Below are 19,228 nucleotides of genomic sequence, written 5' to 3'. Positions count from 1 at the left end.
GCTCACAACAACAACAACAACACATTAAGTCCTGTCCTCTCGAATGCACTCAACCCACCCCCACCAACAAAACTCCGCGCGCCGTCCTCTTCGCGTCTCACTCTGGCCCCGCACCAGCACCTCTCCATCCCGCCGTACCATTAGACTACCGAAGGAGGGGCCGCTCGAATGACGGTCCCGCGGATGGGAGGGTACGAGAGGCGGGACCAAAGTCTTCCCTGCTTCTTGGTGCTGGAGAGTCCGGGACTAGGGCTGGAGAGATCGCCGGGGAGCATCGTCACCACTCCTGCACGGAGCCTAGCCTGGCCAAATACTGCACGGTGCACACGTCGGGATTGCAAAACATTCCTGAGAAATATACCTGCTATTTATGGCATGTGGCTGGTAACTTTACTCCTGCTGTATTCTTTTCAAGAAGGTATGTAGTGAGTTTATTTATTGCGGCTTTTTTATTACTTTATAATGTTGATGTGTATCTGTGCAGCTTATTAACTTAAATGAAGTAGAAATGTGCATGTACAGTGGATGGTTATTTAGCGTAAATCCATCGTGCGCTCTCGTTTTAGGATTTTATAAAGTTTCTCTGCAAAACTAACGCAACTTCGTTGAAAATGTTTTTTTCGGTCGCATAAAATGTGTAAAATCGTTTTTGTAGTTGGTAATTAACGAAGAACGGAAGATTATGAGGCTGTAGGATCTGCATGTTCCCGTGCGCAAAGATGGGGGAGATAGCATGATTTGTATGCAAGATATGAATATGCTGTTGAGTTATGAATATGTAGAACGGGAGTAGATATTTTGCATCGGTCTTGTGTATTTGTCATACTTTTGGCCTTCTGTTTGTGTTTCTTTGTAGAAAAGTAGAGTTTGTTGGTGAGGTGTGAATTTGTTTTGTCTGGGTATACTTTTTTTTTTTACTGGGCTAGAATAAAAAAAATGCTATTTTTCTAGGGTTTGAATATGTCTACTGTTTGTTGTTTATATTAATCTTCTGAATAAAGCTTTTAGAAAAAAGGGTTTTGCAATAAAAGTGCAGGTTTCTGTGGTAGGGGATGAATATATCTGCATAGATCCTGTGAAAAACAGAATGGCATATGCAGCCTCATTTCCAATTAGCACTGGTGCAATTAGTGGTCCTCCATTTTCTATGCCAACAGATTCCTGGTTTGACTGTGTTGATGGTGAGTTTGATATGGCACATTTGAATTTGTAGAAATAAAAAAAACGAAGATTTGACTTATTATGACTATAATTGAGGCTGCTTATTTGCTAATTCGGTTAGTTCAACGCATCAATTTCTGTCTAGATGTCTCCTCAACAATTTTGTTTTTGACACCTCACAGCATACAAACCCCTCCTTTCCTCATCCTCCAGCCTTGGATATATGCTTTCAGTTTCCCTCATATTTTTTCCTCCTGAAATTGTAACACATATTTTTGTGGATAAATCCCTTTTCAAAACATGCGCCTGTTTTTTATTATTATTTTTTTTTTATGAAATGGCTTTGTTTTGTCAAGTGTGGCTTTTTATTATTTATTAGCAAACAATTCAGATGTGAATGCTTTATCTGGTTTTACACCACTTGAGTTTTGATGCTTTAGAATTGAGACTTCTAATTTGTATATATTATAATTTACAATGTCATTTGCTCGAGAATGTAAGGTCAGAATTATTCTCTCCCCCTTCTCTGCCTCTCTCTCTCTTCCAGTGTGTATGTTTGCGAAAACGAACTGTGGTGTGTATTAATGGTGTGTTTGTGAATGTTTGTGTGTGTTCTTGTATGGGGGAGGAAGGGTGCAGTAGGGCGTAAAGTGCGTAAAAACGGGATACGGAGGTCGCAAACAAACTTCTTTTTGCCATGTTTTCTTTTTATTTTGTAGAAATCAATATTTGCAGTGTGTTTTCTGAAATTTCCAGTGTATTTCTTATCATGTATCTCTGATAACACGGACGATAGGAGATGTGAAACGCACATCAATTATCATACATGCATATGCATTAGGACTGCGTATTTTTTCGAGAGGGCCGCGCCTCCATCTTTTTCACTTTCAAGGAATGTAGAAACATTTCTTCTATAAAAAACATTTTTTCATAATTTTCCGAAATAATTATATGTTGTCACAGGCACATATTTTGGTCGTTTTGGTTTAGAAATCATTATATATTTTAAATGCATTATTATGCATTATTGTGACCCGGTCAAGTTGAAGCATATTACCCTCCTGCTTTCACACCTGAACCCCGAGCTGGGAAACCGGATCCAGGGTAAATTGTCGTCTCGAGGGTCAGCTTGTCTTTTTATGGAAATACAAGCAAATGAAATGAAAAGGTACCCAGGGATGCTGCAGTAGTGTATGTGGAAATTTCCATTGTTTTTCGCTTGTATTTTAATTTGATAAAAATAGTTTCAAATTATTATTATTATTAATATTAATACTAACTATAGTATAACCATTATTCTTAAATTGACATCAGGACACACTTCCTCATAGAAATATGCAATCCATGGCTTCCTTTCTCTTTTATTAAAGTTTATTGAAAGCTTTATTTTTAAATTGTGTTGGCTTTTATAAAATATTAGATTATTATCCAGATGTTTTATAGGCTGTACACATTTAGTGTGAGGTCATTTTTAAAAAAGCATATTTGTTTAGCTTTAATAATTTTATTTTTGAAATATTTACACAATAAAGGGATAGCAGGCAGTCTGTGTGTGAGAGGGTGTTCGCGTGCGTGTATCTGTGCCCGTCCAATATTTATTTTAGGGATCAGCAGTCGTCAGGTCGTCAAATTTGTGTGGTGGCTGCGATATTATCCGGTCTGATCCGATTTCCTCAACATTTGCCTAAATTAAAATGTGATTGAAAAAAGCTTGCCACGTCCAGCACATCAGGCCCTTTTAGAGTGAATTATATAATAACAACAACAACAACAATAATAATAATAATAATAATAATAATAATAATAATAATAATAATAATAATAATAATAATGTATTCATTAGACCACATCAGATACATATGCATGTATTTTATATTAGGTATTATTGTTTGCCAACATTCATGAGATTTCACCTCCAACTGCTCGCAATGTCAAACCTGCTCCTCACATCAGGACACCTTCATCCCAATCCGGTCTCCCTCTCATAGAAATATGCAAAATTGGTCTCATTTCTCCCCCCGTCCCATCAAATCCCCTGTTCTTCCCAGCTGCGCAATTAGTAGGAGATCTGCCGCATCCCCCACTCCAAAAGTAAATCAGGTCATTGGCCATAAGGACTCCATTTATTTCTCTCTCTCTCTCTCTCTCTCTCTCTCTCTCTCTCTCTCTCTCTCTCTCTCTCTCTCTCTCTCTCTCCATTTCGTTATACTCGTCACATACACCTGTTTCTCTTTTCTTTCCATGTAATTTGTCGGTATACACACTGTTCATTATAATACGTTCTTTCCTCTATGAAAATAAAGAGTAAAGCCTTGTGTGATCGCAGCATGAGTCACCGTTATAAACACGTTACTCTCACAAACTGTAAGGCAATCTGAACTTGAACTTTTCTACTTGAGAATGAGAGGATTTAGACTCAACTGGTTTGTCGCCTCATAGGTATTTTTTTAAACATCATGATTTATCCTCACGTTTTTGATAGTCAAGTGAAGAAGATTTATACTTTTTACTGGTCATGCGGGGAGGAAAAATGTTTTAAATAGACTACTTTAGTCAAATTACTACTACAACCTATTTTATTATAATTTCCTCTTGAAACCGTTGAGATGCTGAGCTGATTAAAAAAAACAAAACAAAAAACAAACAAACAATAAAGTAACATATGCAACCTTGACAAAATAAATTAATAGATAAAAACTATCTACATTAATAAATGTACAGTCAATAGACATTTAATTGTTTTAATTAGTCATAACTGTTTACACCAGGCATGCAGAATATCCACAGTCCATACTTTGAACTATCTGCAACATTCATCAAAAACTCCTTTAGACTCAGACTCGGAAGAAAACAGGAGTCACGAATGTAACCAGCGAGATTTACCGGGTTATGAGCCGTGCTACTTTTTTCCCTCCCTGCACCTAAAATCACACCCCGCTGCTCCACCTGCCATTTAAGCTGAAGTGCGGTCAAAATAAAAATCTGCGTGTCACTCCGGCGTTCCGCTTCGACAGGTGACCGCTGTTCTCCTTTCAGAGCTCGTGTGCCGGTGAGTTAAGCGCGTGAACAAACACTGCGCCTTCGGAGCACCTGCTGCACCCGGTGGTCCCGGCCGGCTACTGCTACATCCGATCGGACACCACGTGCGCAGAGCATCACTTGGCAGGAGATATCATAATGTAGAATTATGAGTGTTTGACTTCTCTTTTTGAGTTGAAATCCATCCAAAACTATCCAGCCTAAAGGTTGAGGTCTTAATTATTAATTGTATTATTTTTAAATGTAGTCTAAACGTAAACTTTGGGTTATGTTTCAAAACCTTTAACTATCTTTGGTAACGATGAGATTTAGCCACAAGATAATCTAGTCATGAAGATTGGTAACCATAGCAACAGTACACCGCTCGAGTTTTCTTTTACAATGATCGTCAAGGATTTAACGCACATGGAAAATTAATTTGATTTACGATTTAAACATCATAAATATAATTAATCACATAATTTATCTCTAATATAAAAACTACTTTGTTGGATGTATTAGCATTCTGTTTAGCTTTATGTTAAATAATATTAATAATTAACGTTAATTAATAATAATCTTGGTCATTATGTTAACGTATGTCAGACCTTTGGTGGAGCAAATACAGTCATATAGGGTAAGACATGAGGGTGATAAAAACAATTAAACAAAAGGTAGACTTATGTTCTGGTCAGCATTGGGCCAGACAGAATCTGCAAACATTTTTGCTATTTCTGCAGAGAATTTTGTAAAAAATCTGCGGATTTATGCAGAATGATTTTGGGAGCATAATAACTAAACATTTAATACATGAAAAAAAATAAAATACATTTTTTTACTTTTATGTAATGTTTACAATGCAAATCCAGTTAGATCCACTTATTCAGCAAAAAAGTCTCCTAATAGAACTACTAAAAGACAGAAAATATTACTTTACAAACTGTATTGTAAATAAATCACACAGACAATTTATAACTATTGCTATTATATCACAATAATTTGTGAAATTCATTAAAAATTTTAATAAATACGAATTAAGTATACAGGCTAAATGATGGGAGAAGAAGGTCTAAAAATCTGCAGAATTCTGCAGATTTCTGCACGCAAGGATTCCGTGTGCACCTAGTTGTAGCTAATGGTAACAGTGAAAATATATCCTCAACATATTAGAGCCAAAAATTTACAAAATGACTTGATGAACACTTCAGAAAGTCCTCAGCTAAAAAATAAATAAATAAAATTTGGTTCCCAGAACATTGTGGAAACATTATGAATGACAGAATGTTGTCTGCTAGTTAAAGTTGTCTTTAAGTAAACAGATTCCTTAAACATCGATTTTGATTACAAAAAAAAAATATGTTTTTATTTGAATTACAAAAAATGCAAACTATATGGAAACATTATCAGAAGGTTCTTTGTTTGCTTCATTTTGGCTGAATTCACAATTTGTCCAAAACACCACTATAAACACAGCCATCAGTGTATTCATTGTCCAACCTGCTCCTCAACCCTAAAATCATCCATTCCAGTCACATCTAAGAGGGACAAAGCTCATGCTTAAAAAAAAAAAAAAAAAATTATAATATGTTTTCAAATTCTAGATTCTGTGCATGGTCAAAATGTTGTTCTACAACACTTTTTTTTGCCTCAGAGTTTGATAAGACTTAAAAATTAAAGTAATTTAGAAATACATATATACAATTTTAATTAATAAATAACACAGTATAGTGAATAAAATTCAACAAGACACTTATTCATTATGTTTGCAAAATCTATTGATATGTCAACAAATCAAATTTAAATCAACTCAAATTATGATTTTTCTTTTTCAATTTTGACCGGCAAATGTATTATATATTTGAATGGTCTTTCTCAGTCCATTAGGGTACAGTGAGTATTATAGCTTTTTCTCCAATTGATTCAAATGTTGATGATGCCTTGCGTTACAACAGTTCTCATTTGTCTCTCTGATATGCTTCCATTCAGAGAGTGTAATAAATCTAATTGTGGTTTCATATCAATTATTATTATCAAATCATTTACTTTATAAACATAGAACCACAAAACGGCTTGTTCCAGTAGCAGATTGCCATACGTATCTCACTTTGAGTTAGCAGAAAAGAGGCATTTTATGAACTACAGATTACAAACTACCCACCACACAGGAGATTCTGCCAAATTCACATTTTATTGACTCTTTTTAAAAAATGCATTGGAAAGGACTCGCACTCTCAACCTCCCAAATCATCTCTTTGAAGTCTGAGCTACTTCTGCAAATGCGGGAAATGTTTTATTTTTTCCCTGACGCTGCAGGATGGTGAAACTAAGGAGGGGGGTGGAGAGAACCCTAGTGCACCTCAAACATGGATTAGAAAGAACCCCGCATTACATATCTCATTCATTATGCAATCTGAACAAGATAGATGCCAAAATGCTCATAACATAACCAAACATATAAACCACTTCGACTCTTGCTCTTTTCTGTCAGTCTTCTCAAAGAGATTGCCATACCAATGTGGGAGGTTACATGTGACTGCTTTCCAATCCACTCAAGCTCACTCACGCAAAGCACCAAACAATCACAGGGACAAAAGTGGCAGGCGAGATTTACTCTAATAAACCAGAACAAATGTAATCTAAACACAAGTGTACATGTGTCCTCCTCAGCCTAGCAATAAAGAAATGCCCGACACACACACACACACACACCTCTTCGTAAGCCCATTTATAACTGGATGCATTGTAGGTCTGACTTTAGATTCAGCTGGAAGTTACTCAGCACCTGTAGTATTGATTTTTCCTTGACTGCGCCGTGCATAAATGATTATCGGTTTGATAAGTGGCTTGTCTGGGGAAGAGTGTAAAAAAACAAAACAAAGGTGGAATAAAATCAGCCATTCTCTCTCTTGCTTAATCTCCTGAGTCATTTTAAGGAGATGGTTTAGCCAAAAATGAAAATCCTGTCATCGTTTCCACACATTACACAGAAGTCATTGGATTTACTAATAGCTTTAAGGTAAGTAGCTGCAAACAATTTATTTGGGCTAAATTTAAACAAACTAATTAAATTTAGTAATGTTTAAATTAATCTATTTGTTTAGATTCAGCCCATATACACTTTATTAGGTACACCTGTCTAACTGCTCTTTAACGCACATTTATAATTAGCCAATCACATGGGAGCAACTCAGTTAATTTAGGCATGTAGACATGATCAAGACGATCAGCAGCAGTTTAACAGGGGCATCAGAATGGAGAAGAAATATGATTTAAGTGACTTTGAACGTGGCATGGTCGTTGGTGCCAGACAGGCTGGTCTTAGTATTTCAGAAACTGCTGATCTACTGGGATTTTCACGCACTACAATCTCTAGGGTTTACAAAGAAGGGTCCACAAAAGAGAAAATATCCAGTGAGTGGCAGTTCTGCGGGCGCAAATGCCTTGTTGATGTCAGAGGAGAATAGCCAGACTTGTTCGAGCTAATAGAAAGGCAATAGTAACTCAAATAATCACTCATTACAACCGATGCATGCAGAAGAGCATCTCTGAATGCACAACATGTCCAACCTTGAGGCGGATGGGCTACAGCAGCAGAAGACCATACCGGGTGCCACTCCTGTCAGCTAAGAACAGGAAACTGAGGCTAAAATTCGTACAAGCTTATGAAAACTGGACAAGTGAAGATTGGAAAAACGTTGCCTGGTCTGATAAGTCTCAATTTTTGCTGCAACATTCAGATGGTAGGGTCAGAATTTGACGTCAACAACATGAAACCATGGATCCATCCTGCTTGGTATCAATGGTTCAGGTTGGTAGTGGTGGTGTAATAGTGTGGGGTATATTTTCTTGGCACACTTTGGGCCCATTTGTACCAATTGGGCATCATGTCAACACTACAGCCTACCTAAGTATTGTTGCTGACCATATTCACCCCTTTATGACCACAGTGTACCCATCTTCTGATGGCCACTTCCAGCAGGATAATGCGCCATGTCATAAAGCACAAATCATCTCAGATGGGTTTCTTTACCATGACAATGAGTTCACTGTACTCAAATGGCCTCCACAGTCACAAGATCTCAGTCCAATAGAGCATTTTTTGGATGTGGTGGAACAGAAGATTCACATTATGGAATATTTCCAGAACTTTGTTGAATCTAAGCCACAAAGGATTAAAGCAGTTTTGTAGGCAAAAGACCCCCCCCCCAAAAAAAAAAAAAAAACATATTTTGAAAAATGCTAGTAGTTGGCATTGACTTCCATAGTATTTTTCTTTCTACTATGGAAGGTAATGGGTCCCAGCAACCAGCATTCTTCAAAATATTTTGATATGTGTTTAAAAGAAGAAAGAAACTAACTCATGAATGTTTAAAACCAGACGAGGGAGAGTAAGCGATGTGGTAATTTAAATTTTTGGGTGAGCTATCCCTTTAAAGGGTTAAAGAAAACATTATGACACTGGAAGCTGTTAAAAAAATATATATGCGGCACTGTAGTGCGATACAGACAGGTTTGACAGCGGAAATGGCCCTTGAACAATCTGCGAATAAATTAATTGAGAGGCTGGGAGGCAAATGGATGGTTGAATGGCGATGTTGTCGAACAGTTGCGTGTCCCAAAAATATGCACAAAGTCTGCTTTTAGACATGTTTATGTAGGTGAGATGGCAGAGTGATCAAAAGAAAGATTGCGTGGTGTAGATTTCTTTGGGGACAGGGTGTAAAGATCTACATGTGTGCTTGAGTGAGAGAGAGTGTGTGTCTAAGCAAATGCAGATGAGCGACTGAGAGAGCTGCATTATGCATAGCGGCTTACCATTGGCAATAGCTTAGCCTATCCGCAATACATATTCAAATGCCATTTTCATAGCCACTAATATATATATGTATGCATGTGTTGTGCAAATGTGAAGGACTACATGAAGAGGAAACCGAAAAATGGAAGGCGATTAATAGGGAGAGATGGCGAGGAGGAAGGAAAAACAACAAGAAATCATGAGCAAAGACATTTTTTTTGAGCAGGATTTTTTTTCAGTTTGAGGAAGTGGGTGGAGAATATCGCGTCCATCTTGAGAGTTAGACAGATAGATAGGGAAAACGGGCATCATTAATGGAGCGTTTCAGCATTCTCAGCCCTTTCCCTCGTTTGGCATATGGCAACTAGAATGGCAAAGAGCTGCAGGGCTTCGTTAGCCCTCACACGGAAGTCAACTCAGAACAAAGGAGAAGAAATTGGGTTATCCCATTGCTTTTTCTCATTTCTCTCTTCCCTGAATAATCGATTATCTATCCTTAAACATCTAAACAATTGCCAATAGACATGGATCAATTTTAGATTCTTTTTTTTTTTTTTTTGGGGGGGGGGGGGGGGGGGTACCATTGTTTATATGCTTTTATATTTATTTGGTGAGCTTTAATTCATAGTTTGTGTCTTTGCACTAAATTTATTATCATTAAATATGTCTGAAACTATACCTTCTAAATGAAATAATAATTCTCAATTGATCGGTATCAAAGGGACAGTTCTCCAAAAAATGAAAAATCACTTACTATTTATTTACTCTCAAGTGGATCCAAAACCAGTTGAATTATTTCTGCTGTTGAACACTAAATTATTTATCATAAAAGTTGAAAACCTGTGACCATTGATTTACATACAATAGATGCCAGTGATTACAGGTTTAAAGTTGTCTTTAACATATGTTTTGATTTCAACAGAAGAAAGAAACTCTGTCAAGTTTGAAACACGTAAAGAGTGAGTTAATTAAGACAGAGCTTTCATTTTTTTGGTGAACAATCCTCCCTTTAACAGTTGGTACATATCACAGATAATTTGGTATAGAAGGTTTTACCTTTACACTGTAAAAGAGACACATTTCTATTGCCTAGTGCGTATGGAAGTATTTTGAGCCTAAATCTGCACAATAGTTGTAAGCTTGACCAGGGAGTTTTGAATCAAAATCACTCTTAAAACTTTCAGTAATCAAAAAGCACTGGTTAGCACTGTTGTCTGACAGCAAGAAGGTTGCTGGTTTGACCCTCGGCTGGGCCAATTGGCATTTCTGTATGGAATTTGCATGTTCTCCCCATGTTCGCGTGGGTGTTCTCTGTGTGCTCTGGTTTCCCCAACAGTCTCCCCCACAAAGACTTGTGGTATAATAAACTAGGTAAGCATTGGCATTGACATTAGTGTAAAAGTGTGAGGGTGTGTGTGAATATGAGAGTGTATGGGTGTTTCCCAGTACTGGGTTGTGGCTAGAAGGACATCCGCTGCATAAAACATATGCTGGAATAGTTGGTGGTTCATTCCGCTGTGGCGACCCCTGATAAATAAGAGACTAAGCTAAAGGAAATTGAATAAACTCAAGTTAGTTATAGGTCTGGAATGAAGATTTCCAGAGGAGGTCTGGAATGAACTTTTCCAGGATGTATGAATCAAGCTTAGTTTAACAACTTCATTCATTTACTTGCTCTTAGTGGTAAATTGTCAGCTTGGATACAAGAGATTGGAACTGCGCAGTTATGGTGTTATTTTACATTGTTAGCTGCATGTAGCTACTTTAAAAGGGACCAGGTTTAAATTACATATGTATCACTGGTCACGCAGAGGTTGTTTTAAATCTAAAGCCACCTTTCCACTGCACATGTCATTCAGATACAACTGTTTGAATATGCCCCTTGTGGCAGTCACACAGAATTTTCAGCTTTGTCGTTCACCATAAGGGTAAAAGCTAATTCTTGTGGTGTCCGAATTAAAGGAGTGCAAAAGCAAGAGCCTTTTTTCTCCATGCATTCACCATAGTTGAATAAATGATTGAATCCTAGAAACTCATAGACTGCCTAACATTTTGGATGGAATGTGGAAACAACATTAAAACATATCTTTTTTTTACTACTCATTATGAGTAGAAATGTTTTTTTTTTAATTTAAACTTTTTTTCGGATTTAAAAAATAACAAAAAAGTAAAAATGTTAAATCTCGCGCACAGAGATCTGCTTGAACAACACTGAAATATATTGCATCCTGTTGGCCAGTTGCATACAGTCTAGTCGCACGAGTTCAAATAACTTTCTTGAATCCGCAGCTCAAATCAGATCCGAATTTTCCACATATGAGCATGATGGGAACTCCACGCAACTACCAGACTACTCTCCATTAGAAATGACCGACTTCCATTATGCCGCTTTTCGTTTGTCATGTGCAGTGGAAAGGCATCCTAAGCGACTTTCTGTTGCTCAGTGGCACAAATTTCATGACCCATAGTCATTACTGCATGAAGGTGCTTGGCACTCTCAAATGAACCCAAGAGTGGTAACAGATGAAGCTTCATCAGTTTGTTTAAGTTAGAATCCACCAAGTAGTTAGTGACCACCTTGAGCTTTAGCAAAACCAGCATGGGACACCAATTCCTATAGAAATGAATTACATTGTTTTACGCAATAGTAAATGTAAACATTTCTATAGACGAATCCATCAAACGTTTTGCACAGCACAGCATAATGGCTCAAAAAGTTTTGTGGTCCTATGAGTGATGGGTGCGTAACTGATAATGGGAATGCTTTATGCAAGTAGACTAAACTAAAAGTTAATAGTGTCACCTGTTGGTGCGGATGACAAATCGCAACTCATTCTGCTCTTAAGCTTGCCCCCTTCCCCCCTCCATTACCTGATTCCCCCCACCATCATGACCCAGACAGTGTGTGTGTGTGTGTATGTGTGTGTGTGTGTGTGTGTGTGTGTGTGTGTTTGTTAAGGTGGGGGCGGTGGGGGGGGTTATATCCCTAGGCCGTCCTTTTTGGATCCACAACCCTTTACCCAGAACCCTACTGTGAGATTATAGATATTGCAATCTTTATTATGGGGGTTTATGCTTTAGGCTATAATCTGAAAGGCAAAAGGGGTGGGGGGCAGGGGGACTAACCAGTTGACCTGTTTTTTATCCCATTTCAATACGACCATGACCATATTTTCCAGTATTGCTGTGTTTTGTTCAGAGCTGCTGTGAACTGATGTGTTGTCATGCAGGCTTTCGGCTATTGTCTGTATTTTCTGGCGTCACGCACAGCACAGGATGGCGCGTGTTGTTTATCCAATAACAAGAGAGAAAAGGAGATGTTGTTTATATCTTTGAAAGGAACTATTACAGATTAACTGTTTATGCTTAGTTCTGAGTTACATTTTCAGTCAAGAGGAGATTGGCACTGTCTATAGTGCTGAAATGTGTTTAGGGACCGTTCAGTCACTGTCCGTGGTCCTGAAAAGGGCTCTCGGAATTATATTTGACACAGCTCAGAAACCAGGATAGAGTGCACTCTGCTCTTGTCCCAAATAGCACTTAAGGCTGACGGCAGCCAGGGACTGCTCCATTTTGAGCATGTCAGGGATCTTTGCTGTTTAACTCTAATGCTGGATCCCAGAGGTTCTTTACACAAAAGCAAGGGTCAAAACATTTGCTTCAAACCCTAGATTTGTCAGTGCTGCTGTGGCACAGCATTAATAGTCAATCCTGCATACACTGCAAAGCTCAGTCTGGACCAGTAGGTCTCAACGGGGTGGGGGGGGGGGGGGGGGGGGGGTGGTCATCCTCAAATGATTAACAAAATCATTTGATTCAAAATCATTTTATCCTCAAAAAGCATCCTCAAATGATTAACAAATAAACAGTAAGTGTGTGGAAAAAACATAAATGCACATATAAAATGCTTAAGAAAAAAAAAGTTTTACAATACAAATGCTTCTGTGCAAACGAATGGACCACTGAATGCATATTTATGTATAGAACATAAGCTTTGAATACAAAACATGCAAATAATTTCAATCAATAAACAATCAAGTCCTCTTTAAAAAAGCAAAAAATGATATGGATTTAATGAATCCAAATGATACAGTGAAGCACCACCACTGTTTATGATAACACACCATCAAAATTGGCAATATATATATATATATATTTTAACTATAATTTTTTGACATCTGAGAGATCAAAATTGGATCTAAAATATTTGCATTACTACTTCTAAGTGATATATTATTCTGTTTTTCAATTTAAACAGTGCATGCTAACCACAAAAGAAATCCCTTTATTAATTACATTAAATAAAACATAAAAACAGCCCTACTTCAGTTAATAAAAGAGTTGGAGAATAAAACACTTCCGTCATGCTTTCAGCACAAATGGATATGCCATAGCGGTGTAGGCAGTCCTTGAATAATAACCTTCTCTGTAGGACACTTTACAGTAACAAAGGTTGAGAACTGCCAGTCTAGACTTTGTGCTAACGTAATGCAGCACATTTTTATTTCATGCAAGCCGTGAACAATGAAATGCATTTTATTTCATTCTCCGGCAACCTGTGACTCCTGATGTCACATAACCATTCGCTTAAAACACCCCCTATCTAACCTAGCCCTCCGCTCACTGTGCTGTAGATCTGGACCTGTCTGGACTTGTGCCCCCTGGATCGCACCCACCTCCATAATCTACCCTCCCCAAGGGGCAGAGGAAGAGGGGAAGCGATAGAGGCCCTCCACCATGCTGCGATTATCAGGCCAGGAAGGCTCTGTGTGTGTTAAATGTGAAAGGAGATTATATGGATTTAACTCTCTGCGTCTGGCGTACAAATTCCAATCACATAACATATCCCTTCATGTTCTATGGGAATATAAAAAAGAGAGAGATGGATGGAGAGAGAGAGAGAGAGAGAGAGAGAGAGAGAGAGAGAAAGAATCCAAACCCCCACCTAGCCAGTAAAAGCTTTAGCTCTAATCTCAGCCTTTCAATTCTCTAGCATCTTTTTTTCTCCATGTTTTTCATTCTATTTATGTTTTGCGTTTTGTTTCTTTTTTTATTATTTCTGATAAATATTATCATGGGCCTTTGTTTATTTAAATGAGTAGCCTATAAATGTCAGAGGTATGAATAACAACGTTTGAATCATCAAGAGACTGGAGTGCCATCATTTAAGGTCTATTTACAAGAAAGATGAGAAGTTCAATGTCAATAATATACTCTTAAAAATATTGCTGTTTCTACACCACACATAGAAAAAATAACAGAAAAGAATTTAAATAAAAAAATATTGTAATAATAATATCAAAAATAATAATTACAAACTTAATAATAATAACAACTATTATTATTATTATTATTATTATTATTATTATTATTATTATTATTATTATTATTATTATTATTACACTATGTTTTTTAAATACATATTTATAGTTAAATTATATTTAATAAAAAGTTGTAACTATAATAACAACAACAATAATAACAAAATTAAGTATTCTTAATAATAATAATAATAATAATAATAATAATAATAATAATAATAATAATAATAATAATAAGAAGAAGAAGAAGAAGAAGAAGAACAATTATTTAACATTAAAACTAGCAACAGCAATAATTTAAATAATAATAATACTCAAAAAAATTAATTACAAAATGTATTTATTATTATTATTATTATTATTATTATTATTATTATTATTATTATTATTATTATTAGTATTAGTATTGTTAATCAGTTAATATTATAAAAAATAACAACAACATTAATGATAATAATAATAATAATAATAATAATGATGATGATGATGATGATGATGATGATGATGATGATGATGATGATGATAATAATAATAATAATAATAATAATAATAATAATAATAATACGAAGAAGATTAATAAGAAGAATAATTTTCATTTTAGGAACATAAAAAACATTTACAACCAATCAAAATCCATTATTCTTTAAAGAGCTCAAATGTTAAGATTTAGAAATGTGAAAACAGATGATTGTGCTTATAATAAACAACATTACGGTTTTGTAGACACTGTTATAATTATTGTTCTTGATGTGAAAGGATTTTTACGTACATCTTTTGTCTTTCACACTCTTCATTATTTTTTTTATTTTTTTGTAAAGAGCATTCAATGAGACTTGTTTAGAATGTAAACCTGCTTATTTCCATGTAATGAAGGTAAATTTGCACTTGGAACACAAGAATAACTATTTCATTTTTATTATGTGTATTTTGTTCTTTAATGGGTACAAATTCCAATCTCTATTTGCTTTCATACATTCCTGGGGTCTCTTTATTGCAAGGAATCTTACAGTTCATCTACAATTCCAATTTCTTTTTAAATTTTATACATTGCAAGGGCATGAAAGCTTATAGTTCACATATCTATGGCACCCCATTGACTTTAATGCCATGGTATCATGTCACCATTATTCTTTGGAACACAATGGGAATCACAAGAATGGGGGTTAATCCAGGCATTGTTGATATAAACCTGGTGGGGGGCATTAATTAAATGTAATTGCCTTAGAAGAAAATTCTCTTGCTTTGGGCTTGTGTCTCCCTTGGCTTGGAGCCAGAGCTGAGCTAAGCAATTCTGAACATACAAAAAGATACAGAGCCATCCCACCAGAACCATGTAATCCGTAATACAGCCTGCAGATAATAGAGATGCCAGAATGGTAAATCGCTAAAATGCCGCCTTTGAAGGACATCATTAGCTACGCTGCTAAATTAGCACGCGTGTTAATTTACGCAACCCTCGTTTTTTTTTCCTCTTTTCTTGCAGTAAGCCTGGGTTTGGTAATACAACAAGAGGGAATGATTGTCTGATCCACATTAGCTGTCAGAGAGGTTTGTAGATACATAGCGGGGATTCTATGACCTATTTATTCTCCTATCAGATGGCAGCATTCAGCACGGCTCACACCGCACACATATTAGATTAGTGATACTCTTTAATGCCTGCCCTACAACTGACTGTTATCGCTGTCATTTGGGTTAAGATTAGATAAGTAAGTCGCTTTGGTAAGAAAGCATCTGCCAAGAACATATAAATAAAATAAAATGTGAGTAAAACACCTAGTCGGACAAAGTCAGCTTTTGTTCAGAAGACTTGCTTATGTCTGTACTGTGCTGTGTTCGTTTACTTTAGTGTTTTTCAATGACTGAACACTTTCTGTTGATGCTGAGGTACCCAACTACGGCCACAAGTTTTGACGTCAGCAAATTGATGTTTCCGAAACTTTACAGGTTGTGTAACTACAACTAGCATCAAGAGGCACACCATTGATTGACCCTTAAGCAGGGGTGTACAATCCTGCTCCTGGATTGCCACTGTCCTGTCTGTCTTAAGCCAAATTCCAATTTTATTTTATACTCCTATGCCTAGCCCCATTACTTCCCCTTGAAACAGAACGTAAAGATTTAGGGATGAAAATATTCCCCAAGAAATGGGACATCGCTACTACAGTACACATGCACACATCATCATATGTCGTCACTTTCTCATACATCATACAATATCTGCAGTAGTCATTTCAGAAAGTGTAAGCATATTTAACAGATTATTTGGACTTTGTTTTCAGCAAGAAAGTGTATGAGCCTTCAGGTTTCCTCAAATGTCCCTGTAACGACTAGTGGGTCGTGTTGCAAGATGCACATAACTGTACTTCGTATATACAAGTGCTTGTATTCATGGATTTAACCACAATAAATCAACATTAGTTTTACACCAGACATTAATGTGCTGTAAAAAGCTAGTTCCTTGCCACCAGACATTTCTGACAGACTGGCCTACTCTGTCAAGTCATTGAGTAACGTTAGCATAATTTTAAATGTGTTGTGGAATAATTTATAGCAGTTATTATAAAGGACCATCATTAGTGAAATTTGGTAATATTTTTGTTAATGTTTATTTGAAGATCATGATCGTGACACATTGACATCATTATGAATGTAAAAAAGCATATGTTTTTTGTTCGATTTGTGGGTCTCCTTGCTCACTTTTGCAACCATGCTGTTTTTGTATTCAAGAAAATTTACCACACTGCTTTGTTTGTAGTATGTTTCAGAAAAAAAAAATAATTTGAAAGGCTATAAAACAGTTTCCCTTACCCCTACACCTCCAAGTTAAAGGGGATAGGGATACCCATGCCCCTTCAGGTGAACACATGAAGCGAAGAGTAGAAGTAGAAGGGGTGAAAGGTAGAATTGGGATTGGGCCTTGTGCTGGACCATAATTATGCCTGAACCAGCTAATCAAGCTCTTACTTGGCTTATTGGAACTTTTAGACAGGTGCATTGGGGCAAGTCAGAGATAACTCTGCAGGACAGTGGCCCTCCAGGACTGAGTTTGGACACACCTGTTATACAGTCTATGTCCTTTAGAATCTTTATTAACAAGCCTGCTTAATTCAGTATGTTGGAAACTCCAGTAAGAATCCCACTTGGAGTAATGTGAATAGAACCAAAGGGGTTAAATTGGTGCCACAATAAGAATGGGAGTGAAGTGTAAGAGCATGAGGTTAAAAAAGGCCAGCTAGTAAGAATTGATTCATTCCTTTACCTACAGTTAGGTTAGTTTTGATTACCCCAACAATACAACTTACAATTATAGCAAAGCAGCTACAAGTAAAATAGTTGCCTGGGTAATGTGACAGTTTAGCATTGGGCTAACGCCTGTTTCACACCGCAAGCGTCAGCGGCGCGTGAGCAGAGCGTGAGCAGCGCGTATGTCGAGCAGTAGCAGCACGCAGGCGTTTGCCTTTCACACCAGCTGCGTCTGCAGCGCGCAGCTCTTCGGCAGCTGCTGCTGAGATCAACCTATCTCTGTCTATTCTATCTAGTTACCCCTCTATATACAAATACACTTTTTAAACTTTTCATCTGTACCAAGGCCCCTCCTATGCTGTTTCATTAACCTGCAAATGTTTATTTTACAAATTTTATAGATCAAATAGTACTGTATGCTTCTAAAGCTAACTTAAATGAGAATTGTCTACAGTCAGAAGACAATCGCCTGTGATATCATGTCATTTGTTTTTTGATTATCAGGTTGCTGTAGACCTAGTTATAATCATATTTATACAATATAGTTATAATGATATTTATACTTGATCAAACTAGTGTTAATTTCTCCGCTTTAGTGATGTCCAGCGGCAGAATAACAGCTCGTTAATTCATGCTCGTGCAGATGATGAGACGGACAAAAGTAACTAATGCAGGCCATTCTTTTACTTATTTTCGTGTTGTCAGATTCACAGTGCAAACAGCTCCCGGTAGGAATAATTCGAGAGAACATAAAACAAAGCCGATTAAAACTTTCTTGCTCTGCTAGCTGCACAGAACACAGCGAGCTCACATAATCCAGCATGCGTGTCGCACTACACTACCCACAATACACTTCGCTATGGACTACAAATCCCGTAAATATTCCATTTCCCCTCTCCTACAACACTAGTGTGCAACTTAAGCAAAACTGATAGTAAAATAGTTTTACATTTGGTTTTGTAGTTCGGGCCTAAATAAATGTTTGTTGCCGTTTTTAATCGTTTTAAGTTCATTTGAATGACTATATATAAACCATTTGACATTATTAACGTATTTATTGGGTAAAATTGTTAGTTTTTACTGTCATTCAATGTGTTTTGGTCATTCTCAATGCACTGTCACTTTAATTGAGCGTGAGCAGCGCGTCAAAAATAGACCCAGCGCCGAAACTATCGCTGCACTGCTGCTTCGGCGACGCTCACGCCTCGCTCTGACGCGCTGCTGCTGCGTGCGGTATGAAAGCTCTAATCTGTTAACATGGACGCCGAAAACACACGCGCTGCTCACGCTCTGCTCACGCGCCGCTGACGCTTGCGGTGTGAAACAGGCGTAACTTTCTTTAGCTTTCCATTGCTGCCTGTGTACACTGAAAATGAACCACAGAGCATGGCTCAAATAAGGATTTACATCAAACATTTGTAAACAAATCAATTAAAAGACATATATTATAATTTGCAGGAGCCATGTTTATTAATAACAGCAAAATCTGACCTTGGACAAATCAATGTGATCATTTCACCACCTGTGTGATGTCATTTGTCTTTTTTGGGACTGGCTACAATGGATCATTTCTACCATCATAATGTGCATAATGTGGTAGTTCAGTTCAGATTGCAATAGTTACCTTCACATCCCATCTTATGAGACAGCGCTCATGGAAAAATGACAGAAAATATTAAGATGAAGG

At 36.9% G+C, this 19,228-nt stretch overlaps 1 protein-coding gene across 10 annotated transcripts in view; it reads left to right on the top strand.

Moving 5' to 3' along the window:
* Nucleotides 1-248: 248 nt before the first annotated feature.
* dscaml1 (Down syndrome cell adhesion molecule like 1) overlaps nt 249-19,228 on the top strand; it is a 162,023-nt gene continuing 143,043 nt past the window's right edge. For all 10 annotated transcript variants that reach the window (XR_012390645.1, XM_073923417.1, XM_073923416.1 and 7 more), the window contains exon 1: nt 249-418. Coding sequence is in view for 5 of the 10 variants with exons in the window: in XM_009291532.5 (XP_009289807.2) it covers nt 376-418 (43 nt within the window). In the remaining 5 variants the exon portion in view is untranslated. The remainder of the gene's footprint in view (nt 419-19,228) is intronic.

Source organism: Danio rerio, chromosome 15, assembly GCF_049306965.1.
Source record: "Danio rerio strain Tuebingen ecotype United States chromosome 15, GRCz12tu, whole genome shotgun sequence".
Lineage (NCBI taxonomy): Eukaryota > Metazoa > Chordata > Actinopteri > Cypriniformes > Danionidae > Danio > Danio rerio.
The sequence above is the reverse complement of the archived record's forward strand: the minus strand, read 5'-3'. Positions and strand labels throughout refer to the sequence as shown.